The sequence below is a fragment of the Centropristis striata genome, chromosome 6 (genome assembly GCF_030273125.1).
Source record: "Centropristis striata isolate RG_2023a ecotype Rhode Island chromosome 6, C.striata_1.0, whole genome shotgun sequence".
Classification (NCBI taxonomy): Eukaryota; Metazoa; Chordata; class Actinopteri; order Perciformes; family Serranidae; genus Centropristis; species Centropristis striata.
In genome coordinates, this window is record NC_081522.1 from 31,426,953 (window position 1) to 31,454,019 (window position 27,067).

General features: G+C 38.7%; 1 protein-coding gene across 1 annotated transcript in view; it reads left to right on the forward strand.

Moving 5' to 3' along the window:
* Positions 1-27,067, forward strand: part of znrf1 (zinc and ring finger 1) — a 59,534-nt gene that overhangs the window by 19,693 nt on the left and 12,774 nt on the right. Inside the window, exon 2 of the mRNA XM_059335895.1 lies at positions 19,823-19,918. Within this exon, the coding sequence (XP_059191878.1) occupies positions 19,823-19,918 (96 nt within the window). The remainder of the gene's footprint in view (positions 1-19,822; positions 19,919-27,067) is intronic.

Here is a 27,067-nt window from a genome sequence, read left to right on the forward strand (position 1 = left end):
TTCATTCTCACACCGATGAACACAGCATCAGGAGCTATTTGGGGTTCAGTATCTTGCTGAAGGATACTTCGACATGTAGGCTACCACGGTCGGGGATCGAACCACCAACCATCTGATCAGTGGGCAACCGTTCTACCAATTGAGCCGCATCCACCCCCATCAGTCATTGACCAATGGTTGTTAAGAATTTGGTCAATCACGTGGAATTTTTAATAGATCTGTGTTTTTTTTAATTGTAATTTTATCTATAACTGCGTATCAGTACTCGCTGACGTTCAGTTATTCGGTCGTACGTCAATAAGCCAATGAGCTGAGAATTAAGTTGGATAAAGCTACAGTTTGCAAACTAAAAGTTGCAAGAACAATATCAGTATCACCTCACTTGAATTAGTTTTACGATCGACAGGAAGTCCCTTTTCGTCCTTTCAAAATAAAAGCATCCGTTATCAAAACATATATATATTTTACTTTGCTCATGTACGCATGCAGCGATTAATCAATTAATTTATCATTAACGTTATAGATGCTCGAGTCAGGTTTCTTTCAAACGCCCATCCCTAATTTTTGTCAATCTAGTCTACAAAACCACTGACCTAGGTTTAAGTGGTTATAAAGACCAGTTTAAAGTAAATAAATGTAGGTAAATGCTGGTAGTGAAGTATTGAGGAGGGTGACATGAGCCACGTTAGTTACGTGAACAACGTAAGTTATGTAAAAATAATTTACTTTTGTTTTTACACGGGACACAAACCTCGTTGTCCTTGGTGAAAGTTCACGGTTTGTTGTGTTTGAGTCTGGCCTACTGTTTGCATTCACACACTTTTCTTTTATCTCAACCATTGGAATTTAGTCATTTTTACATAATCTGTGTCATCACTAAAAGATCAAGTGTCTCTCCCCTTCCATTCATCCTTGTGCCTGGTTGGCTCTGCAGCGTGACAAGCTATAGTTGCTCTCAGACTTTCTATCTGTAGTATTAATGGTGTCTTCTCTTTCCTCCTCTCTGATCTGTCTGCCTGACACCGCCTGCCTGGAGTGCCTCTGTGTGTTAAATCTCCGCCTTCAGTCTGCCATGCCACAGAGCTAAACCCCCAGAGTGGCTTTGTTGTGCTTCTGCAGTAGAATCTCTGCCTTCAGCCTGTCTGCCGTAAAGCTGAATCTCAGCAGGGCTCTACGTGTTTGTGTGCATCTGCAGCTGAATCAGTTTCCAACTTCCCTGCCACAGGGCTAAAAACCTCCGGAGTCCTCTGTTCTGGCTTTTCTTGAATTAGAGCAAAAATTGACAAAGGCTTCTTTAGCTTGTGGAGACAGCCATGCCCTTAGTTGACCTTACCTTGAGTGACTTGGCATTGTGCATTTGCCTGCCTCGGAGTTTGTTATTGATGTTGCACATACAGAATCTCTCCCTTATTTTAGGCTACAATATACCTTGCCCAACAAGATCTCCAGCCTTAATGACAGAATGGACTGTTTGCAATACCACCTACAATGACACAACGGAGCGTTCAAAAAAATAACACACGTTATTATACATACACTTACAGTTCGCGGTTATAAAGAATGCTGCGGTTTCTGTGAATTTAGGCCATAAAACCACTGACCTAGGTTTAGGGCAAATAACTTTCTGTTAAGTAGAGTTGGGGGGGGGGATATCCATACAGTATAATATTGCAGTATTTTGTGTGGCAACATTATATCGATTCATGGCCGGCAAGTATCGATATGTACTGTTCCGGTGCCGTCATTTTGCCGTTTTTGTTTTTTCTGGAGGTCGTAGCAGGCTCACTTTTAGGAATATACTGGAGATACTGGTATCAAATGTCAGCACTCATTTGGAGGCATTTTTCTGTCCACCTGAAAAAAATATTGCCTTGTGCCTTGTTAGTTATGGATTAGTTATGTTAGCTCAAAGCTTTGTTTGTTAGTTACCTGAGGTGAGGGAAAAAATCGATACAGCATAGTGTGTCGCGATCAGTCTGTGGGTTTGACTCTCATTGTGGAGAAATAAAAAGACTGAAGTGAGATGAATAGACTGAGAATTTTCTCTTATTTGACTTTGTGGACACAAAATGCAGTTAAACAGTTAAATCACAATATATTGTATTGCAATACTCACCATATCGCAAAATGCTTAAAATCACAATAATATCATATCGGGATAAAATGTCATCGTGTGGCCTCTGGGGATTCACACCTCTACAGTTAAGGTGTTATAAAAGGCTTTAAATAGTAAGTAATAGTAAGTAAGTTTTATCGTAAATAAATGTATGTGAATGCCGAAAGGGAAGTAGTTACGAGGGCGATGGCAATTACATAAAAAAAGTGATTCACAAACCTTGAACCACTGAATTTATGTAAGTTACGTCAAAAGTCCCATTCTCCTGGGTGAAAATCTGTCATTGCTGCTATATTTACTGACTTTTCAGATCCCTCTAGCGACTATTTCTCAGAAAAGCGACTAGCGACAAATGCGACTTTTTCTGGTGTTATTGGAGACTTTTGGAGACAATTTTTACTCTTCTTAACGAGTGGTAGGTGCTGCGGCTCCTCCCCCGTCCCAAAGCATTCACAAGCGGCCCAGTCCTCCCAGTTGCAGTCAGAGCAGGAGATGACTGCAAATGAATCTCTTTTAGGTTCTAAACATATTAAGGTTGTTTTTTACTCACTTTTTGTCACTCGTTTTTTTTCACTTTCCCACAACGTTATTCCTCTACTCTACAGTGTCCATTACAATTACAATAACAATTACATGGTAAATTTTGCAAATTAGGTAATGGCGTCATTAAGCGACTGCTAGCGACTTCTAGGGACTTCTAGGACAGCCAATAGCTACTTTCCTTACTGAGTGAGGACAGTCTAAAACGTAAATGTGAGTTGTAGTTTGCTGCGTGTACAAATGCCTTAGATTGATGTTTTTGAGGGGAAAGCAGTCTGACAGTGTCTGTACCTAGATCCTTTTGACGGGCCACAATGACCAAAAACACAAGACTGTAATCCGACAGTTTATTATAATTTTATATTTATGTAACTTTTTATTACACTTGGGCTCTGAGAAAATTCTGCTAACGTCCCACAGTGAAAGAAATCCAGTGGGTGGTGGTACCAAAATATGTTTCAGTAGACTTAATGTGTTCAGAGGGAAAGTGAAACAAATGTTCTTCTTGTGTTGTTTGTGCATATTTGACCACTGAACTGTTTGTGCAGTCAGTGTTTATACACCTCAAACAGCCAATGTATACCAACAGCACGGATGTTAGCTAAAGCAAGCTAACAATGCACATGACCATAGCGTGTGTGTCTGTATGAGTGATTAACCAGCTGACCCAAACCCTCTAGGCATTCTGGCTTTAATGTCCAAATTGACCAAAGCCTCACGCAGTAAATAGAAGCTGGAGTTTGTGTTTCTCTCTTTGCTATCCACATTTTCATCTGTGTGTGTTCAGCTCAGCCTACATAATGTTTACCATGTTCACTATCTTAGTTTAGTGTTTGCATGCTGTCATTTCCTGGCAGATTAGCAGTTGAGGCTGTTGGAAATATTACATTAAATGAATAGTTAAGGGACACGACCAAGGAGGGTGAATGATTTCCAAATTATTCTTCTGATTTAGTCTGAGGTGTGGATGATTCTAAGATGTATCCTCTCTTACAGTCTACGTCTCTATCCATTAAGTCAGCCTTTTGAATGTTGAAAAGAAACCATAAAAAAAAATGGAGTGAGCCATTGTGTCTAGTTGTGACTGGTGAATTGGTTCTGAATGAGGCAGAGAAAAGAATAAATAACTGTCAATTTACAGCAGCGACTTTCATTAGTATCAGCAGTTTTCGTGGAAAATATCTAATTTTACCTGACTTTACCCATGTTGACGTTGATCATTTGCCACACTTCACTTCATAATATTGATTATACCATTATAGGTTCTACTTTGCAGCGTTACTTCGACATCTTCCCAACATGATATCCTGACACACATGGTGCCTGAACAATATACATTTGTATGCTGGCGTACACAGAACTCAGAACTCAGAAAAACTGCAGCTACTTCAGAGAGTTTTTATCCTCTTAAATAACTTCACACGGGAACAAAAGTACAGGAAATACTGCCGTGAGGTTTTACAAAAACATGAAACTGTGTGCGGGATCACCGACAAGGAATATCGGCAGCAGCGGCGCACTTAACTTGTTAACTTTTCTCTGGAACTGTTCATGTTCATCCGGGTCTACTCGGGACTACTCTGCTCTTTCTGGTGACGTTTGGTGACATCCTGAACAAGGCAGAGCAGGGAAGTTTGCACAGTGCCTATAGATTCCTTAGATCTTGTAGTTTTATATGATGCCAGTATCTCCAATATCCTAAAACTGTGAAAATACTGCCAGCCGTTGTAACACTAAATATCGTTACTTGGCGGCCATGAATCAATATTATACTGCCATGCAAAATATCGCGATACTATACTGTATCATTTTTTTCCCCCACCTCTACTGCTTGGACTGATGGGTCAGTTTCCAAAATACACCATCCCAACAGTTTTTCTCTGTTCTTACACTGTATTTTCTTTATTCTCTGATGCTTTTCTCCTGTGTCGATCCACCCTTTGACTCTCTTGCTCTTTTTCTCACCACTATCTCTCTACCTGTCACTCTCTTCCCTTCTGCTCCAATGCTGCTCATTTCCACGATTCAGCCTAATTTCATTTATTTAGTCCTAGTATTCTTGCTTTTTTTACCCCCCCACTCTATTGCTCCCTTGTGCACTCTCTTTTTCATCAATTCCCCCCTCAACTTTCTGTCTAGCCTTCATTCTGTGCTTTGCTTTCCCCCCTATTTCTCTCCCTCTGTCCTCTCCTCCTCCTCCTCCTCCTCCTCCTCCTCACTTCTGCACCATAAAGTAGACGCCTGGATGATTCATCTCTCCCTCTGCCCCCGGACTGTTGTGATCCTTATTTAACTGCACAGTTAAAACGGACTCCCCCTTCCTCCTGTGACGTCTATCTGTCCTCTGCAGCTATTGATACTTATCAACCAAAGTGTCTACTGTTAATACAGATAACAGCCTAGGCTGGAAACAATAACCAAGCTTTCATCTGCTCTAATTATTGTTCTGTGGATATTTTATGTGAGCTTTGAATACAGTCGGATTTTACAGTGCTATTGATTTGATCTGGGAGAGTTGTTTGTGCAGCCATTACGCTCCCAGGCACTGGTTTGATTTAAACCAGCTCTTCTCGATGAATGTCGCTATGTGCGGTCCAGCCGTCCTCCTTTGGACACGATTCATCATTATGAGACAGGCTGATCCATGTTTTAATCATATTGTCTGCTGCAATATTGCTAGTGTGAGATCTACTGAACGACTCAGTGTTTGCTGACTGATATCTTTACACTTAATGTAAAAAAATATTTTAATGCCAGAGCATGTTTCTGCAGGGTTCAGGTTGCACTTGATACTTGACTTTTCTTGATAATGATTTTGGTTATTACCAAGAAAACCATGGAAATGGCTAGATATCAGCTCTTAAATGAAACTCTTATGAGCTATTTTTGTTGTTATCTTTATATTTGTCCAAACAAATGTACCTTTAGTTGTACCAGGCATTAAAATGAACAAGAAATTAAAGAAAACAACAGAGACTGTACTAAGGTAGAATGAACGCACTCTCTCTTTTACTACAGGGCCATACTTTAAATTTAAATCTCTGGGGTTAAGGGTTAAGATTAGACACCTAAAACACTTGGTGAAGCTTAGGGAAAGATTGTTGAGTAAAAAAAGAAAAAATAAATTATTTTCAGGTCTGTGACATAACACAGTCTCCACTGTCCTCAGTGGTTTTGGTGTGTAAGCGTGGGAGACACAATAAACACTGGTCTCCCCTCAAAACACATTTATGTTTTAGACTGTCCTCCGGATTCATCTGGCAGACGTAGTAGTAATTATTGACGACACTGAGTTTAAATGGCAGATATCAACCTCGGGGGAAGGGAAGGGAGTGGAGGTAGATGGGAATCGTGTCCCATGTAAAAACAAAAGTAAATAACTTTTTACGTAACTAAGGGTTTGTTTTTTTTAAACGTAACTCCTATGGCTCAAGTTCCCCTCATAACTACTTAATTTCCGGTATTTACGTACATTTATTTACTGTTTAAACTAAATTCACAAAAAACTGCAGCCATTTTTAAAACAGCCAACTGTAGGAGTCTGTATAATGTGCTTTTTTTTTTTTACAATGATCGTCTGTACCACAACCGACGAATTGCTCATATGTGTCATTATGGCTGGTATTGACAAACGGTCTATTCTGTAATTTAGGGCCAGAGATCTTGTTGCAATAAAGATAATTTGAAAACTACAATTTCACACAGTATTTTGTTAGCAAAGAATTGATTATAATTGGTTATTGTAAATACTGGCTTCATTTTGTCACCATTAAAACATAATCCTGACTGTGTTTTATTAATGAAAATCTTTGTATCTATACGGTGGTGTGGTGGTTAGCACTCTTTCCTCACAGCAAGAGGGTCGCCGGTTCGACTCCGGCCTGCAGCTCTTCTATGTGCATGTGCAGCTTGGGTTCTCACCAGGTACTCCGGCTTCCTCCCACAGTCCAAAAACATGCACTTAGGTTTAATTGGTGACTCTAAATTGCCCGTAGGAGTGAATGAGAGTGTGATTGTCTGTCTCTATGTGTCAGCCCTGTGATAGTCTGAACCCCGCCTCTTGCCAAATGTCAGCTGGGATCGGCTCCAGCGGTTAAGGATTATGAATGAATGAATTTTGTCTTTGGAACACCCCACACTCTTTTAAGTGATAATAGCTACTAGATGTATCCAAAGTAAGAACACTGACCTTTATGTAATTAAAAAGTTGTTCAGTAAGGGATGAAGTACAGTGAGCCAGTGGTTATTGCAGAGCAAGCCCTAACAGGGTCACCTAAGACCGCTGACGTGATTTTACTATATGTCAAAGTCAGTGGTGGAAAGTAACAAAGAACATTTACTCAAGTACTGTACTTAAGTACAATTTTGTGGTACTTGAGTAAATGTACTTTGTAAAGTAAATGTTACTTTCCACTTTTGTGGTACTTGAGTATTTCCATTATATGTAACTTTATACTTCTACTCCACTACATTTAGAGGCAGATATTGTACTTTTTACTCCACAACAGTTTTAGTTACTTTTCACTGTCGAGATTTAACATTAAAAAATCATAAATATAAAGTGATTAGACATTTTCTTAAAATTAAGCTCATTACCGTATATTAAGTGGTTAAAATGCATCAATAATAATCACAATATATTTTAAATATGTAGAATATAACACTGTAAGTTGTTCCATTCTGTATAACGAGTACTATTACTTTTAATACTTTAAGTACATTTTGATGCTGATACTTTTACTTAATGAAGTTTTGAATGCAGGACTTTTACTTGTAGTGGAGTAATTTCACAGTGTGGCATTAGTACTTTTACTGAAGTAAGGGATCTGAATACTTTTTTCAAGTAACCTGCACAGAGTAGCATCTTTCTAGGCAGAAGGTTCATTTAATCATAAATAAGCTTAATATAAATATAACTCTAATATAGGCTGTATTTAGCTTATGTACCAAAAATAAGCCCCGGCCCCAGAAAAGCGGAGAAAAATGGATGGATGGATGGACCAAAAATAATAGTTTCCTGGAATCACAAAGAGAAAAATCTTCTTTCAGGTCAAAAGTTTAAATATTTTATTTTATCAGATATTTCCAGCAGCCACATATGGCAGGAACACTCCACAGGACTAAGACAGGTTTGGGTTGTCAGAAAGGATAAATGGTCGACAGTATGTAGCACTGGGAGAGAGCGAAGAGCAAGCTAACAGACAGCACCTCACATTCTTGAAGTCAAACAGTGTCAAACATTTCTTTCAGAACATAGAGTGACACCACATGTTTAATAGATAGCATTTTCTATTATACAGTAGACTGTTGGAAACAATAACGGATTGAACATGTTTCAAAGTTGCTGTTTTCTTTGCTAGAGAGATAGATTATTTATTCCTTTGTTCCTTTGGTTCTGTTTTCTATATTTTGGTGTTTTTCTGTATTTGGGTGTGGATATTTTGGATACTAGCAGTTGCTATGCTTTTAACCTAGTAATTCAAACAAGTAATAACACAATTAATGAGACAATCCCCACTGGACACATTATTAGAAGTGTTTTTTGACGTCTTTCCCTGGCCCTTTTCACAGATCAAATAGGATTCCATTTCATTAAATGTATAAACCCACACTGAGTTACAACTAGCTAGTTAGCTTAGGTTGGAAGTCATGGGGCTGAAAATCTGGGGCCACGGGTTGGACTGCACATTGGACATGAATCCTGTTCTCCTGGGTGAAAGTCTGGAGTTAATGCTTACTACATGCACTCTTTTCACAGCAGGCTCATTGCTATCACCAGAAGAGTGACAACTTTTTTTATTTTGTGTAACCCGTGTAGCACGAAGCATCTTGCTAGCTACCCAACTAGCCAGCGGCTAAATTATACGTCAGGTCAACAAGTATTCTTTAGGGTGGTCTGTAGCGTAGTGGGTTACACAGGCGCCCCATGTATAGAGGCTACAGTCCTCGCTGCGGTGGAGCCGGGTTCAAATCCGGCCTGAGCTCCCTTTACCGCATGTCCTCCCCTCTGTCACCCCCTTTCTATCTGTCTCTCACTTTCAATAAAGCATGTAAAAATGCCAAAAAATAATCTTTAAAAAAAAACAAGTATTCTTTAAACAACTTTATAGAGAAACATTTTTGTAAAACCTTGTGATTACAAAACGAGTCAACAATTGCAAACAATCACATCAGGGGTAAAAAGAGAAAGAAAAAAACGTCAAACTGTGGCATACGTTCCTATTAGCATCATTAGCTCAGCTGGGTGTCTTGCCGGCAGTTTTGCCAACTTAGCGTCTTCGTACAACGACGGCAAATCTAGCAACTTTTTCTGGTGTTGTTGGAGATAAAACACTAGAATTTCAAGTCCAATATTTACATGAGAAATTCTCCCAAATTCTACCAAACATGATCAACAGCACAACCAAGCGCCAGGAAAAGTCGCTAAATTTGTCGAGCCCAAAAAAACGTGATAGAGACAGCTCAACATAACAGATGTATGTGTGTCCTAGAGATTAAAGCAGTAATAATCTTCTCAGCTGATTTTGAAATTGCACACACAAACGTAACCTATTACAGATAATACAGTAGCTCCCACGGACTGTAGTGCAGGAACAAATAAGTACTTGAGGTGGGGAAAAAATCGATACAGCATAGTATCACAGTATTTTGTGAGGCAATATTATATCGATTCATGGCTACCAAGTATTGATATTTAGTGTTACGTTGTGCCGTCAGTATTTTCGCTGTTTTTTTGTGGAGGCCGTAGCAGGCTCACTTTTAGGAATATTCTTCTAAACCAGAAGATCTAAGGAATCTATAAGCACCATGTGTGTCAGGATATCGTGTCAGGAAGTTGTCGAAATAACGCTGCAAAGTCAGACCTTTTTTATGTTTCATTCAAAAAATCCAGAACAGTGAAGCTTAAAGTGGAGGAAAGTTTGATAAAATGCTGCAGTTGTTGTCGTCCATACATGTTTGATACCAGTTCAATTCAGTTTGACTGAATAATTTGTTGGTCACTCTGTGGGTTTGACTCTCATTGTGGAGAAATAAAAAATGTGAAGTGAGATGAATTTTTTCTTATTTGACAAAACAATTCTTGATTGATTTAAATTTTGTGGACACAAATTCAGTTAAACAATTAAATTGCACTATATTGTATCACAATACTCACCATATCGCAAAATGCTTAAAATCGCATAGTATCGGGATAAAATCGTATCGTGTGGCCTCTGGGGATTCACACCTCTAATAAGTACCAATTTTATAGCAACTATAGCTGTACTGGTTATCTGCAGCTCCACTTCTTGCTGACAAACATTTCATGGGCACAACTATCTTTGTTAGTCTTGAAGACTTCATCAGTGGTGGTGGTTATTTGGGAGCTGTGTCAGGGTCTCAGGCTGGGCCGCGCTGCCAACGGTTGATGAAATATGCATTGGCCAGAGATTGAGTTGAGCGACCTTGCATGAGAAGTGTGTGCATGAGTGTGTGTTGTCTGTGCAGAGGTTGACAAGAATAAGTCTCGGTGGGACAATTTAATAGCACTTGAGCTCAGAGTCTGTGACGGCTCCATCTATTCAGCCTCTCGCACTGTTGTTATTGCATAGTCATGCAAGTTATGCGTGGGTGTGTGCGTGTACATGTGAGTGTGTATGATGCGTGTGTGCTCTCCGGGTTTTCCTCCCACAGACAGGTAGATTGGAGAGCAGATTGCCTGTAGGTTTGAATGGGAGCTTCTGTGCAGTGCCTCCTTTCCCTTGAGCTGTATGGAATTGTATTTGTGCGATTGGACATTTTGAGAACAAAAAAAAGATTCTTTGCAAGCACACAAATTACAGTTTGGACAGAAATTATACAGTTTCATCGTAGCATGGAGAGGCATTGAGGTCAAAGATGAAGAACATTTTCTCCTAGTGAAGCAGAGTCAAAGATTTCTTTGAAATAATACAGTTAAATACTGATAGTAAACAATTATGGAATATTACTTATTATTTACTGAGAGGAAATACTGAGCCAACCTCATCTCACTTAGAAATTGGAGAGGGTTTTTTACTACAATGTGTACAAAGTTTTAGTATTTGTTTTTTTCAATTTGTAGTTACATGAGGAGAATACACTTATTTGTTTTCTCATTGTCTGAGTGAAGCACACTAAAAGCACGTCACTCAGCTTGCTACATTATCCAACTTGTACAATTAAAATTTAAAAAAGGAATCCAGAGCTGGAAACAGGGACTGCTTGTCTGTCTTGAGTTAGATGATGCAAAGAGTCATGTGTGAAAAGGCTGCCTTTCCCCCCTTTTCACCTGGTTCTATTCTCATTGTTTTGGTATCTGTTTAATCCTTAGTTCAGCACAATGTTTAACCTTATTTTATTAATTTAATGATTAAGTTTATAGTTTTGTGTTTTGGTTCTGACTGTGATTATTGAGTTAATTCAGCTGCTCACCAGCTTCATCAAGCTGAAAACATGCAGGTTTGCCTGATAAGGTCCCCTGGGAGGGAGGGGCTGGGCACTTCCAATGTGAAGGACAACAACTAAGATAGTTCTGAAGTAAATTACATTTGTGTAATATTTGGGTTGCATCTGGTTAGGTGTGCCCATTACAAAATATACATGTCATCAGATGAACTGATCTCAATAAATAACCTGTATTGTTTTAAATTAAGTGTTAAATATTGCTTTGTAAGCTTAGCTCATCCCTCTACTTACCTGACCAGGTGGTAGGTTCTATTTAGGTGATGCTGAAAGGTATAAGTGGCTCCAGTCTCTAGGGCCTCGTTCAGACTGCCAGCCAAAGTCCGGTTTTTAGCCCATCCAGATTGGAACTGGATGGCTCTTTTGAAGTCTGAACAGTCACAAATCACATGAAATCTGATTTTTGCAGACCAGATCGAAACCACCTTCGGAAGGTAGTTTCAAATCGCAGTCTGAACCGCTCCAAACACTCAGATCAGTTTTTACTGTCCGTGACGTTTCTCCCCTGGTGCATCTGAGATGTTCTGCACCTCTACTGGACAGTGATAAGGCCAATATACTGAGGTGACCTGCCTCCATCATGTTTGTTGTTGTTGTTCTTGTCGCTGTCGCAATTATATGATGTCAGACGCTCTGACGCCGTCACGACAGCAACCTGTCAGATCAGTCAATAATGTGGCCCAGTCTGAACAGAGCCATTACCCGATTTGGACACTTGCTAAAAACAGTGTGGACAGTCAGCCCTAAAAATCTGATTTGAGTAGGAATCTGATTTGAATCAGATTCGCCTGCAGTCTGAACGCGGCCTAACGGTGTGTTCACACCGGACGCGTAGCGAATATTTTGCGCGACAATGAAACAACGCAAATTCGCGTGAGTTCAATAAATTCAACTTTGGCAAAATATTTGCGTGACGCTGTGTCGGGACAGCCTATCAGCGTTGAGATTCTGGACGACAGTGTCCGAGATACATACATGAGAGAGAGGAGAAAAGAGGCAGGAAGGAGGAGTGGGTCGGCAGGAGGGACAGGAAAAAGGTGGAAGTACTCTGCGGTCCTCTCTCCGTGCTGAGTGCGCCTCCGGATGATGTCACTCACCCAGACACGACGGCGTGTTTTCCGACGTATCTCGGACTTCCAGAGCAGGTACAGGGACGCTATGCTTGTCATGGTTGATGACAGAATGAAATGGAGGGAATTATTTGGCGCTAAATAGTCTCTTGGGCGAAAATTTGCGAGTTATTTACTCGCGCGAGTAACGCGGCGCGAAAATTCGCTCCGCGTTCGGTCTGAACACACGGTAAGAGAGGCGAAGATTTCTTTTTTACACAAAACCATTCTTCAGTGCAGATATGCACAAAATATTCAACTCGATCCACTCGACAAGCTGCTGCAGGTTGTTTTGCTTTCCCAATATCCCAAACTATTTCAGTGCAATGCACAGTTTGTGTGATCATGAGGGGACCCAAGAGCAAGACAGACACAGGAGAAAGGTTTGAACAGCAGCTGAAGGAGAATCCAGGAAGGGGAGGGTTGAGGTAGTGGAGCAAGGCAGGTGGGATGTGGCAGAGGGAACGGAGACAGGACGTCAGCTGCTGAGACAAGTGAGGTGCAAGGGGGGCAGGAGACGGTGATCCAGGAGGTAGGAAGGGAGAGTATTGGCAGACAGGAGAAATATTTCAAAAGCAACCCGGATATTGGAAATTCAGCTGAGTAGCTACCACTGTAGTTGGTAACAATCTGGTGAAGATTGAGTGAAGAGCCAGGATCCTATTACTGCGGGTGAGCTGATCAGGGGCAGCTGAGTGGACAGTGTAACAGAGAGACTACTCCTGCACCCACACACACACACACACACGCACACACAGTTGGTGCTTCTCAAAGTCAAGGATGCTTCCTTGATAGGACAGGTCCTTGTGACTCTGAAACTCCTTCCAATCATTGGTAACACACAAACAGAACAGGCTGCAAGTGTGCACGTTTGCGTCATTGCCTAATCGGATAGCCGATTCGTAGGTCACCATTTGTAAAACTCCCGGGAGACTATTGTGCACAAAGCATTACAAGGCGCGCCGAGGATACACACAAGCATCCTTGGATATTTACAGGAAGTACTCGATACAATTCTGAGGATCCTTGACAGTGGAACAGTCCTTTGGCGGATGTCGCTGACGTTGTATCCTTCAAATTCAGACACTTGAGGGTCCTTAGCTGACTTTGAGATGCACCAACAGACAGGCCTCTGCTGATTCACCTCTACTTTCAGTTATAATCCCCTGCTGTGATTTTATTTATTTATTTTCAGTTCTTTTGTGGAAGCATGTCTTTTTTTTCCATATGTCAGTATTATTGATTATATTAGTCTTTCATTCATTAAAGTCAATAGCCACTTTTAAATAGACATACTGTCCTTAATATCTACAGTTAGTGAGTATTTTGTAGGACTTGTCTTCACCAAAGCTTGCTTCCACTTGAGGCAGGAGTGTGACAGTCAGAGAAGTTTATTAACGATCCATCTGCTGTTGGAGAAAAGATTTAATGTTCTGCCAAAATAAATGTCACTTTTTTTGCTTCAAGTAGTGTTCTTTGTGCCTATTTCCCTTCCTAGTAAATGTAGACATTTGGAACTGGTGTGAAGTGTGTGTGTGTGTGTGTGTGTGTGTGTAAATGATGATCTGTTGGTAAAAAATAATGAAATATCAGCATCTTTGTGTGGTATTACTAGACCAGTAATAGTTAGACTACTGACAACTAGACTAGTTACTAGACTACTAGACTTCACATTTGTTTTGCTCCAGTGTATGAAACAGCATCTGCAGTCCGAGTGTAAATCTAAACTGAAAGCCTATCAACTGATTTAGCATTTGAGTCATTATTCAGCTTTGATCCCCATCGCTCGCTGAATGTTAATTATTGTATCACTGCTTTTGTCGCGACTTTGATTCATTGATGTTTTCCATCACAGAGGGCTGAGGGAACACAGGACAACACAACATTCAGTTAAGTTCAAGTGTTTGCCCTCAACACTGAAAAGGAAATATATGCAGCACCTGCAGCCTCTACAAGAGACACATGGAAATGAGCAGGGGTTTTAATTTCAATTATTATTATTTTAACTGATTCCTCATCTAAATGCAGTGCCAGTAACAGTATCCCTAAGTTGGTGTTTTCTGAACTTTGCTGAAATTAGCATATGATTAATATACATCTGCATTGGGTTGTAGAAACTAATTAGAAATCCACTAATAGTTTTGTTAGTAAAAGCCTTCTTAAGGCCCTTGTAGCTGTAGGGTGTTGTCTGTATTGGTTGCATAAAAATCTGTAGCGGTTGTTGGGGTTTACACATGCCTCGAACTCAAAGAGTTGTCATAATTCACATATGTACACCAGTAAAGAATTAGTAAAGCAGATTTAAATTGCATGCACAAGCTTGTGCCTGTGTAAAGCAAGACATTCAACAAGACATTTAACTTCAAATAACCTGCAGAGATATCACCACAATAATAATAATTAACCCTCCTCTTATGTTGCGGGTAAAACTGACCCAATTCAAAGTTATAAAATCGTAAAAAAAAAAATTGTTAAAAGTTGTTTTTTTTTTTTAATAAAATTGTAAAATATATATATATATATATATATATATATATATATAAAAATGTCATGTAAAACTATTGTATTTTATATGTAGGTCTTTCCAATGTACATACAAGTTTTATTGTGCATTTTTTTTAGGAAAAAAGAGTGAATTATCCTCATTGAACCATGATCTATGAGAGGTAAAGAACACCATTGCACTAAATATTGATTTAAGTGGTTAGTATTGGAGTTATTAATGAAATATAAACAATGTTTATTGGGATTTTTTAGTTTCTGACAGTTGTGGATAATTAAACATGCCCCGGGTTATTGCTGTTCCTGAAAAAGCAAACATAACAGGAGGGTTAACGACTCACATTAAACCAAATCATCGATTAAAGGTAAAAATCTGTGCTCATCCTTTTGCTTGTTGCTATCTTAATTTACACCCAGTACATTACCATGTCCATAAATGCAGGAAATAAGAGGAAAAGCAGGAAAAAAAGCTAAAGAGTTGGTTCCTTGTGGTTACAGTCTGTTGCCTGGTGTGGTTGCAGACTGATTGTTGCTGTCTTCCAGGGTAAGTCCCTCGCTGCAAACCCACTCTGTTGGCTGCTAATGCATTTAAGCAGTTGAGAGACATTCCATTGTGGTCTCTGGCCTGACTGCTGTTGTAGTAAACTTTTGTTCACTAATCAATAGAGGTGTGAATCAGCAGAGTATTGCGGTACAATATATTACAATTTAACTGTTTAACTGCATTTTGTGTCCACAAAATGAAATTAAATCAAGAATTGTTTTGTCGAATAAGAGAAAAATCTCAGTCTATTCATCTCACTTCAGTCTTTTTATTTCTCCACAACGAGAGTCAAACCCACAGACTGACCAACAAAGTATTCAGTCAAAGTGAACTGAACTGATATCAAACATGTATGGACGACAACAACTGCAGAATTTTCTCAAACTTTCCCCAACTTTGCAGCGTTATTTTGACAACTTCCCGACACGATATCGGGATGCACATGGTGCCTATAGATTCCTTAGATCTTCTAGTTTAGAAGAGTATTCCTAAAAGTAAGCCTGCAACGGCCTCCGGAAAAAAAACTGCAAAAATATTGACGGCCCGCCGGAACACTCTTAGTTTCATATGATACAAGTATCTCCAGTATATTCCTAAAAGTGAGCCCGAAACAGTTAAAATACTGACGGCCCGCTGGTGCTTAATATTGATACTTGGCAGCCATGAATTGATATAATATTGCCACGCAAAATATCGTGATAATATGCTGTATCGATTGTCTCCCCCATCTAATCTCTGGAGAGAGAATGGAGAGAAGAGAAGTGCTGTCAACAAATAATAGAAAAATACACAATGTAAATAACAAATGTAGCAACGGATAGAAAACAACAATGTATCATACCCAGTTTAATCATTGCCACTCATCGTCATCTACAGCAAGCAAGAAGAAACCATGTCTCAACTATTGAAAATACCAGTTAGGTTTTAGATTTAGCAGTATATTTTAGTAAAATAAAACCATCTTCTTACTGCACCCACTAACCTTTACAAAGGGTGATTGAAAACTGCATGGGGTAAAATTTTTATCTTATTTTATTAGCCTAAATGACACAGAGCAGCAGAAAAATGTCCCTTTCCCCCTATATACATCTTTATCATGATACAGAAACATAATTCAGAACTTCACATAAAAATCTGTCTCCTCAGGAGCAATCAGCTTGAGCTCGATCCAGAAAAAAACTGGACTCATCGTGAAAGTCTCTTCTATGTAATTTGCTGCAAAGCTTCACATGGCTGCTGATCATAAAAGTGTTGGTGCAGTCCACTAACATCACCAGCCGTCCACAATGATGACAGTCAAGAAAAATATTTGAGAGAAATGTGCCAATTCAACACAAACCGATCTGCATGGTGTACGGTGCAGGATTACTGGCACAAGTTGCTCAAATACACACATGCTTCTACGCTCTCACAACACACACACACACACACACACACACACACACACACTCTCACATAGGCACCACTATAATTAATTTATGATCCGGTCCTATGATTTATTTTTGTCCCTATCTGACCTTATGCGCTCCTTGAATCTGAAAAGTCCTCAAGGATTTGTGGTGCTTGGCTGAGTCTCTCTCTCTCTCTCTCTCTCTCTCTCTCTCTCTCTCTCTCTCACACACACACACACACACACACACACACACACACACACACCCACACACACACAGAAACCTTGTACTTCTAAACTTGTGAGGACCCTTACTGACTCATTTTTATTCACATAATGCATGCTGAGGCCCTCATACATTATATATATACATTATCTTAACCACCACAAATACATACTTGACCCCCTAGCCTTACCATTAGCCCAATCCAAACCTAATTCTAACCTTAACCATAAGCCATAAACCAAGGTCTTTGAAGGTCTGCCCGAAGGTCAAGATCGAAAATGTTCCCAGCATCAAGGTCTAAAACTCAAATTGGCTCTCACAAAGATACAAGCACACATACACACACTCCCCTGACTGCACAGCTAACGTACTGCTGGACCATATATCATCACCTTTCATTTTTCTTCAAATGCCTGAACTCTCCCACCTTCTTTATGCACCTCTTTTTCACTCATTTCCTCCATCTCTCTCTCTGCTCGTCCCTATGGAGCATCTGAAAATAGCAGCCAAGGGAAAAGTGGGTCAGGTGCCATGTGAAGGTGTGTGTGTGTGTGTGTGTGTGTGTGTGTTTTCTAATGTAAAACTACTGTACCTCAGATTTTGAACCTTTTTAGTAAAGTGTTGTATTACATTTCTGAGACAAACAGCTGTTTTCAGTAGTACGGTAATAAGAACAGTGGACAGATAATGGCTACGTGGTGGTGTACTGGTTAGCACTTTGCCTCACAGCAAGAGGGTCACGGGTTGGAATCCATATTCTGTGTGGAGTTTGCATGTTTTGCCCATGTTAGCGTGGGTTCTCACCGGGTACTCCAGCTTCCTCCCACAGTCCAAAAACATGCACTTAGGTTTAATTAATGACTCTAATTTGCTCGTAGGAGTGAATGAGAGCGTGAATGGTTGTCTGTCTCAAGGTGCCCTGTGAGACCTGTCTTGAGACTTCCTGTATAGATAAATAGACAAATAACAAAACACCAACTAACATATTCATCCTCCATTCATCCAATTTTAGCATAGATTTTTTGTACTTTTTAATAGAGAAAAAATATAAGGAGCTCTGCGGTATATTGAAAAATGAATGCCTATGCTTAGATTTGTGTTTTGATCTGAGTAAGTTGACATTTTCAAACTGTTGTTCTTGACGTGCAATTGTTGAAACTGGCCAAAGTCTTTCCCCTTGTACCAGACTTGATTGACTAAATGCAGTGATGACACTATTCAAGATTGTATACAGTTCGATATACTACAAACCTTGTTCTCAAAAATGTTTAGCAAACTTTCCAAACTAAATTTAAGACCATCAAGAGACCAATGGACAGTTCCCTGTAGTAGAGTCTAGCTCCATTCTGGCAAAGAATACTCCCTCAATGGTGGAGTGCATGGAAAAAAAGTGACTGGCAATGTATCCTCATGAAGGGGTTTGTATGATTTTCTCTGAAAACTTTTGCAGCACAAATTTATACGTTATTCTAGGAACCGTAACATGTGATGAGTGCTGCTTTCAACACTTTTGTTGACATGTTCTGCTGTTCACTAAGTCACAATGGCCTTTTCCCCAACATGTTAATGCTGAAAAAATGGTTAAGTGAAGGCACCAAAAGCACCACCTTAAAGTTGCAGGTTTTGGGTGATACCATTTATTACACACATTTGGTGCTGAATGAGGCATTTTAATATTGAGAATGGATGACACCCCTCCAGAATGTTCCCAATTTATGGACTAACTGATTCGTCCCCTTTATCACAGAGGAGTCAGGTCTGTTTTCAGCTGCGTGCAAACTTGGTTCATGTGGCCCAGTGGTTGATCTAATTATCTAGATACTACTATATTAGTATATTAGTTTAAAACATAACAACGTTTAAAACTAATATAGTTAGACCTACTGGGAGTCATTGAAACAGCACAAGTGGGGGAAACTGAGACAACTCCGCCATTATATAACAACCAAGGTTAAGTGTGAAAATAAGCAAGAGAGAGAGGAGAAAATTGGACAAACACTATATGTTATTTGTGTAGAATGACACATTTCAGTGTTGATCAGCAGGATGGAGGATCATTTTGTATCATTGCATTATTTGTCTGTTTTTACTAATAACTGTTGAAATAAGTGATGTTACAATCCGAGAGTTAAGGTTTGGTTAGCTTAGACAAAAAAACAACCTGGTTAGGTTTAGGTATGTGGGATTGCAATGACTACTATGTTAATGTTAGGTGAGATTCATTGTCATGATTACAATTACAATCACATGATTAAGGGACCAAACCACCTTCCAGTCAATGGGCGACCATTGTTGTTTCCCAGCAACAAACTTACATGCGATATCCCAAAGTACCTGGCTCAAAAAGGAAAAATTGTATGTGTCAACATGATTTTGTGGATAAAAAACACCATAACTATGGACTATACCAATGTGAAAATCCACACATTTTTAATTTTTTTATTTTCCAAGACATAACAGCTTTTATGTCAGTTCTACAGGTTAGCTTATGTACAACTACAGTTAAATTTGACATGTAGAATGCACAGAACAACAAAGTACATATTAGAGCAGTTTTGTGTCGCAAAGGATTCATTATCTGTTTGGGGAAGGGTATGTTAGGGTAGCTGTTTCAATGTCACCATGAAGAAAAACATCACTAGCAGTGAATCGATTTGACATGAACATGACTTTGTTGGAGATTCAGAGTTGGACTGTTGGTCCAAGCTGCGCTGTGCTTTATATTCCAGCATCCACACCTACAGTAGTTTGTCATGTTTTGTCATTAGATGGAGAAACAGCAACACTTAAGTGATCTGCTGGGGTATACCCACGTCTTTTTCTGGTGGTTTACCATATCAGACAAAAAGCCACATTACCATCTAGCTCATCGACTACCACCACACCACAGTTAAGACTTTTTCACTCATCTGTTTTCTCCTCTTCTTCCTAGGATTTAAGTGCCCTGTCTGCTCCAAGTCTGTGGCATCCAATGAAATGGAAGTTCACTTCATCATGTGTCTAAGCAAGCCTCGCCTCTCCTACAATGGTAAGCAACTCCTTCGACCCTTTTCTTCTTTTGACAGGAGGCTAGATCTGGTACAGAGGAAAAGCCTGGCTCAATGGTTTGCCAGTAAGTAATGAACTGATACTGGCCACTGTTTTTACTTTGGTAGTTTACATTTTTTCAGATATGCTGGTCTCCCCGATGCTGAGCCTCCTGACACTGCTGCTGTCCTGATCAATATTCATGACAGGATGGGTGGGTCTACAGCAGGGGTCACCCACTACTTGTCCAAGGGCCAGACTTTTTCTAAGCAGACACTTTGGGGGCCAAACTTTCTAAAAAAGAAAATAAAATACTAGTTAGTTAGCTACCTAGTTAGCCTATCATTGTTTGATTTGATTTATATTTTCACTTTCTTACTAAATTCTTGCTATTTTTATCTACCTATGTCAGTGTCAACAGACTCCTAATAAACATGGGAAATCCATAATGATAACTAGATACTTAAAAAATGCTCTCAGACTTCTGCCAAGGAGGCAGTTCACTGTGGAGTGATGGTTAAAAACTGTGAAACGTCATTGTCAATATGCTGAATACCAAAATGCGTTTTTTTCCTCCTTGCATTTTTAAAATTCATTGTTATTTTTCTATGAGCCTGGGTGGGGGAAATCATATGTATACGTAGAATAAGTTTACATAACCTGACATATTCAGTCGTGAACTCTTGAAAATACAAACATAATTGAGGCGGCTAAGACACCCAATGGCAATCAACCCTTGACATGCAACTGCTTTAGTTTTAAAGATGTTAATGGTCCCATCCGAGGCCATTATCCCTGTGTTTCTTTTAAACTACAGTTATAACTGTGCAAGAAGCCAACAGGACAGTGTAAAGTTAGAATAAAGTGACGTCAGTTGAGACAGGATGAGCATTAACTACAATATTCTGGGGGGGTTACACGGCAAGAGGGTCGCCGGTTCGACTCCGGCCTGCAGCTCTTCTGTTAGGAGTTTGCATGTTCTCCCCGAGTCAGCATTTGTTTTGCTTGTTTTTATTTAGATCCCAATTAGCTTTTGCAAAGCAGCAGCTATTCTTCCTGGGGTCTATCATCATATTTCAGTGTGACAAATACAATGTAGAATACACAGAATGATAACAGACATGACATACATTATATGAATACATAACATGATACAAAAAGAACACACAGACAATTCTTAATTACATTTCACATAAAACATGATTGACATCACAAAACAAATACAAAACAAAACAACACAAAGAGACAGCTGCATCAATTAAAGTTGATATTTAGATAATGACTTTTAAGTTGTTTTTTAAAGCTATATAGATTTAATTGAGTAATATGATAAGGGAGTGAGTTCCACTGTTATATATAACTGTATATATAACTGTACGTTGAATCATAGTTTTGGATCTTGGTAAAGTTAAACAACCTCCAACTGCATGCCTTGTTGAATAATTATGTGCCTCTGAACTGAAAGACAAATTTCTATACATAATAAGGGGTGATTTTGTTATTATGATATTCTTAATGGACACCATCAGTAATGACAAAAATCTAGTTTTTACATCTAATCAACCTAATGATTTGTACATTTTAATAACATTAGTTCTCCATCGTGGGTTCTCACCGGGTACTCCAGCTTCCTCCCACAGTCCAAAAAACATGCGCTTATGTTTAATTGATGATTGGTAAATTGTGAATGAGAGCGTGATTGTCTGTCTCTATGTGTCAGACCTGTCCAGGGTGTACTCGCCTCTCGCCCAATGTCACCTGGGATCGGCTCCAGCCCCCCATGACCCGAGTGCGAATAAGCGGTTAAGGATAATGAATAAATGAGTATCTTCCAATAGAGGACTCTACTGAAATATTTTGTATTTGTTTAATATTCATGTTGTCTTCAGAGGTTGTGGGGCTGAGGCAGGTAAAAAGAGCTTCAAAAGAGGTGGATAGAACCTTCTCTTAAATAACAGTGAAATAATTATTCTATAGCTCACAAGAAGTTAAAAGTTCCACTTTACTTATTATACTAATATTACTATATTATTATTAAAGAACTATAGGGGAAAACTGTTGTGCTGGGACTCTTCACACGTGAGCATACTCCGGTTAGGGAATAAGGACACCGTTTTGACATTTAACTTCTTTATATTAAACTTTCTCAGCAGCAGGTCAGTACACACACACATTGTTCAACACATGCTGATTCTAAGGACCCCCGAACATAAACGTAAACATAGCTGCCCTGTAAACTGCCTGACTCAAAAACAGACTGAACTAAAAAGTGCCTGAATAAAATTATTAACCTGTTTAAATCAACAATATCAATATCATCAAATTAACAGATTAATAGGGTGTATTTGCTGGTCACAAAGGAAATTTATAACAATTATAACATATAGTATACCTGAATTGGGTTTAGTTGGTCGTCATACAAATAGTACAATATTTGGTAACGCTTTATAATAAGGTCCTTAATAACCATTAATTAACAAGTAATAAGGCATTGTTCTCGCTTTAGATCCGGTAGTTGAAAAAGCATAGTTAACTTATAGTTAACTTATAATAGATGAGCAATAAAGTATATTTTAATATCAATAAGCAAACAAAATAAGATTAATAAAGGCATGGCAAGGACATAATGGGTGGGTCATGGGTGTTTGTAATGCCATTATTAACACTTATATAAGCTTATAAACACACAATAATGTTAATAAGCATCTTGTAAGGACTTACAAGGGCCTTATTACTTGTTAATTAATGGTTATTACAAGGACCTTAATATAAAGCGTTACCCAATATTTAGCCTTCAATAACCTTGAAGATTAATGCTCAGCTTTGTCTCTCGGGGTTTCTAGAAAAGCACCGTGGTGTGTAACAGTGTGGGGCTGTGGGAGCCAGGCATGTCAGGGTCTTTTATTTTGCTTTATTGATCGTCTGTGTAGAGCTGCCCTGTGTTGCTCTGTTAGCTCATCCCTCACCGTCTCTCCATGCTGTCTCCCTCTCCTTTCTCCCTGTTATTCAACCACCGGTCGACTCATTCGATTTTGTGACCGCTAATCTATTTTGTCCTTAGTGTATTTCATGTTTTGGGGAAATGGTACCTGCTATTAGTTGAAGTGAATCCAAAAGGAATACAGCAAACCTTTTGTGAATCTGTCCCAGTTAGTCAAACAACCAATGAATGAGATGCCAAAATCATTCATGTGTCCCATGTTGATCATTGAATCGCCGATTATGTCCTCCACACTCATGCTTTTAGCAATAGCACCATATAAGGAATGTGTTATGATGCATCATGTACACATATAAAGTAAAAATACAGTCAAGAAAAAAGTGAGTTTAATTTTAAGAGCTGATATCTAGCAATTTTCCATGGGAAATTACTAGATATCAGCTCTTAAATTAAACTCTTATGAGCTATATTTGTTGCTATCATTTTATTTGTCCAAACAAATGTACCTTTAGTTGCACCAGGCATATATAATGATAACAACAAAAGCTCCTAAGAGTTTAATTTAAGAGCTGATATCTAGTCATTTTCAATATTTTTCTTGATAATGATTTTGGTTATTGTCAAGAAAACCATGGAAAATCGCTAGATATCAGCTCTTAAATTAAACAAGAAATTGAAGAAAAAGGGTGGTCTAATCATTTTTTCCATGACTGTACTTGAGCTAGCTTCCAGCTGAAACTGGTCGTGTCATATCTTGCATTTTTGTAGTGAGTTTGTCTTTTGTCCATGTTCTGTAGGGCTTCTATGACACATTAAACTAACTCATGTGTGAACTCATATCTTTGAGTTGCATAAGTACTAATAGGAACTTCAAAACTATAATAACATGCCATGTGTCCATTGAAACTGTTTTGTTGTTTTACTCTACTGTCCACACTAGTGGTGAAGAAGTGAACCATAGAAAATACATAGTCCTTGCTCTGTGTCAGGGTAGGTCAAAATAAGAGGATCTTCGGAAGTTAGACACAAAACATTTGCTATTTTTTCTTAACAGTTATGAATCAATCTACATTATTTACAACCATACTTGTCAGAAGTCTTCCTCTTCACTCCCTTTGTTAGTGCATTGCTACGTTTCTTGGCGTATTACCATCACCTTATTGCCTGTAAATCAGTGGAATACTGTGACACCAAGACATGCTTGCATCATCTGCATGCGCATACACATACATATGATTCTAGTGCACTTGCATGAAGTTAAAGGGACAGTTTGGATTTTTACTTTGGATTGGTACTTACACACAGTCAATATGTTACCTGCAGTAGATGATGGTCTTTATGATGGTCTTTATGCAGACCCTCATCTACTACACTGTAAAAAAAAGTTTGTAGAAATTATAGTAAAACAGTCAAATTGCATCGGAAATAGGTCATAAAATTTAAAATTGAATATCACCATAGTAGACGCTGTTAATTAATGTAAATCAAGGAATAGTACAAAACTTTAAAACTGTAGAAAACACTTTTTTTCATGTAAAATTAAAGGATAAATAATAATTGTGTCACAGGGACCCAATAACACTAAAATAAAGGGACTATTCAGTCAAAATTACAATTTTTGATGATATTTACATTTAAATATACAGTAGAAAACCCACTCACTGTATTTTTTACGGTGAAGTTCTGGCAATATTTTACTATAAATTAAACAGATTTTTTTACAGTGTACTAAATCAACAGAATTTTTGATTACTTCAACTGTGGTATAAAAACATTTTTTATAAGTGAAAGGCCATAACAACATTAACACCAGGAGGAACAATGCAACTTGTCGCTGACTGACATCATTCATGTTTATTGTTTGTACCCAGGGCTATTTATGAATGGAATAAAAATGAGCAAAAAGAGTCAGTTATAATGGTCCAGACATACCATCTACCTTACACTCTACTGTTTATTTCCATGAGCAGGCTGCTGTTTTAATGGCCACTCCTGGTTGCTTGGAGAAAAATGATTGACAGCAGCCATGTCTGCTCATTGCCGCTGGCATCTCTTTGATTGACAGTCGCTTGTTTGACTCAAGATTGTGCACATGTATGTCTGATCCGGATCTGGAAGGTCACCTTGTAACACATGTCTGTGTTTGTGTGTGTGTGTGTGTGTATGCAATAGTGGGGGCAGAGCTAATGTGTTCCTCATGATAATGATAATGTAACCTAGGGTTGTCACAATACAAACATTTTCAACTCGATACCGATACTAAAATATTAGATACTCGATACCATTTTCGATACCACCAGGATAAAAACAAAGACCCCAAAATTTAACAGAAATATTTTTATTACCAAGAAAAATGCAAAATGTAAAAATGAACAGAACCACAGGTTAAATATTTATAATAAAAAACAGTTGTGCAAAAGGAAACTGCAACTATGATAACAAGCTTCAGGTCTGAGGTAGTACAATAAATAAATAAATAAATAAATACAATAACAATTAGAACTATATTTTGAGGTTGCATGCTGTGCACAATATTAGGCAAGCTTGATTAAAAAAAATAACAATAACTTAAGTGTTCATTCCTTGGCTAGGTATCGATACTTTTGAAAATGAGTATCATATCCGGATACAACGTTTTAGTATCGACATTTTTGAGTATCGATACTTTTGACAACCCTAATGTAACCACATGGATTAAATCATGTAAAGTTGTTAGAGTGAGGGGGGGAAAGGGGAAGTCATTTTACAGCTCCACAAATAGCGTTTAACTAGGCCCTCAAGGCCAGTGCGGGGCAGAAAAAAAAAAAAGTAATGTAAGGTTTGAGCCTTCAGCAGGATTCAGACTGTGAGGGGAAGAAGACTGAGTGACAGAGACGGAGAGAGGAGAGTGAAACTGTCTTAAGGAAGATGGGATCCAGAGTGATGGAGTACACTGATGGCTGATAACGGATGAGAGGAGAGAGGGTAAAGGGAGAAAGACTCCCATAATTCCTTTTTTTTTTCTACAGCTCTGTCTGCCCTGTCACTCTTTATTTCCAACAAATTACTCTCTCTCGTCCTCCCTCTGTCCCTCTCTCCTCCGTGAGTCCGTCTGTCTGTCAGGGCTCTGTTCCTGCTGTGTAATCTCTCTCTACATTCTCTATCTTTTTTTTCCCTCCCTCTGCCCCCCTTACCCTCCCTCCCTCCCTCTCTTTTTGCAGCTTATCTTGTTTCCCAGCATGCTCAGGGGTCTATTGTCAATCACCTGGGCCTACTAACTGTCGCACATCAGCATATCTCTAAGCAAGGTCATCACGCTTTCGCCGCACAATACAGTTATGGAAAAAATTATTAGACCAACCGTTGTTTTCTTCAATTTCTTGTTCATTTTAATATATGGTACAACAAATGGCTCGATCTGATATCTAGCCATTTTCCATGTTTTTCTTGATAATGATATTGGTTATTATCAAGAAAACCATGGGAAATTGCTAGATATTAGCTTTTAAATCAAACTTTTATGAGCTATTTTTGTTATCATTATATTTGTCCAAACAAATGTACCCTTAGCTTTGTTGGCATAATAATTTAAGAGCTGATATCTAGACATTTTCCATGGTTTCCTTGATGATGATTTGGGTAATCATCAAGATAACCATGGAAAATGGCTAGATATCAGCTCTTAAATCAAACTTTTTTGAGCTATATTTGTTGTTATCATTATATTTGTCCAAAAAAATGTACCTTTAGTTGTACCAGGTATTAAAATGAACAAGAAATTGAAGAAAACTAGGGCCTTATATGTTTTTTCATGACTATATGCAGGAATGTAATCAGAAGAGTTCTCAATTTGTAATTATTAGCCATTAAGTGTAAATTCATTATGTTATCAAGACATTTTATTTTTTGTGTCTTGTAAATTGACATGCTCACCTGTTGTGGTTTGCTGCCCTGACTCTTGGCTCTCAGGCTCTGGCCCCTTGTGGCTTGTAGTAGTGTGATCACCAGGTGTGAACTGTTCCTACAAGTCTGCCACTGGTTGTGTCTCTCACATCTCAAATATAATGGACAAATATAATGATAATAACAAAAACATCTCATAAAAGTTTAATTTAAGAGCTGATATCTAGCCATTTTCCATGGTTTTCTTAATAATGATTTGGGTTATTATCAAGAAAACCATGGAAAATCGCTAGATATCAGCTCTTAAATTAAATTTTTATGAGCTAT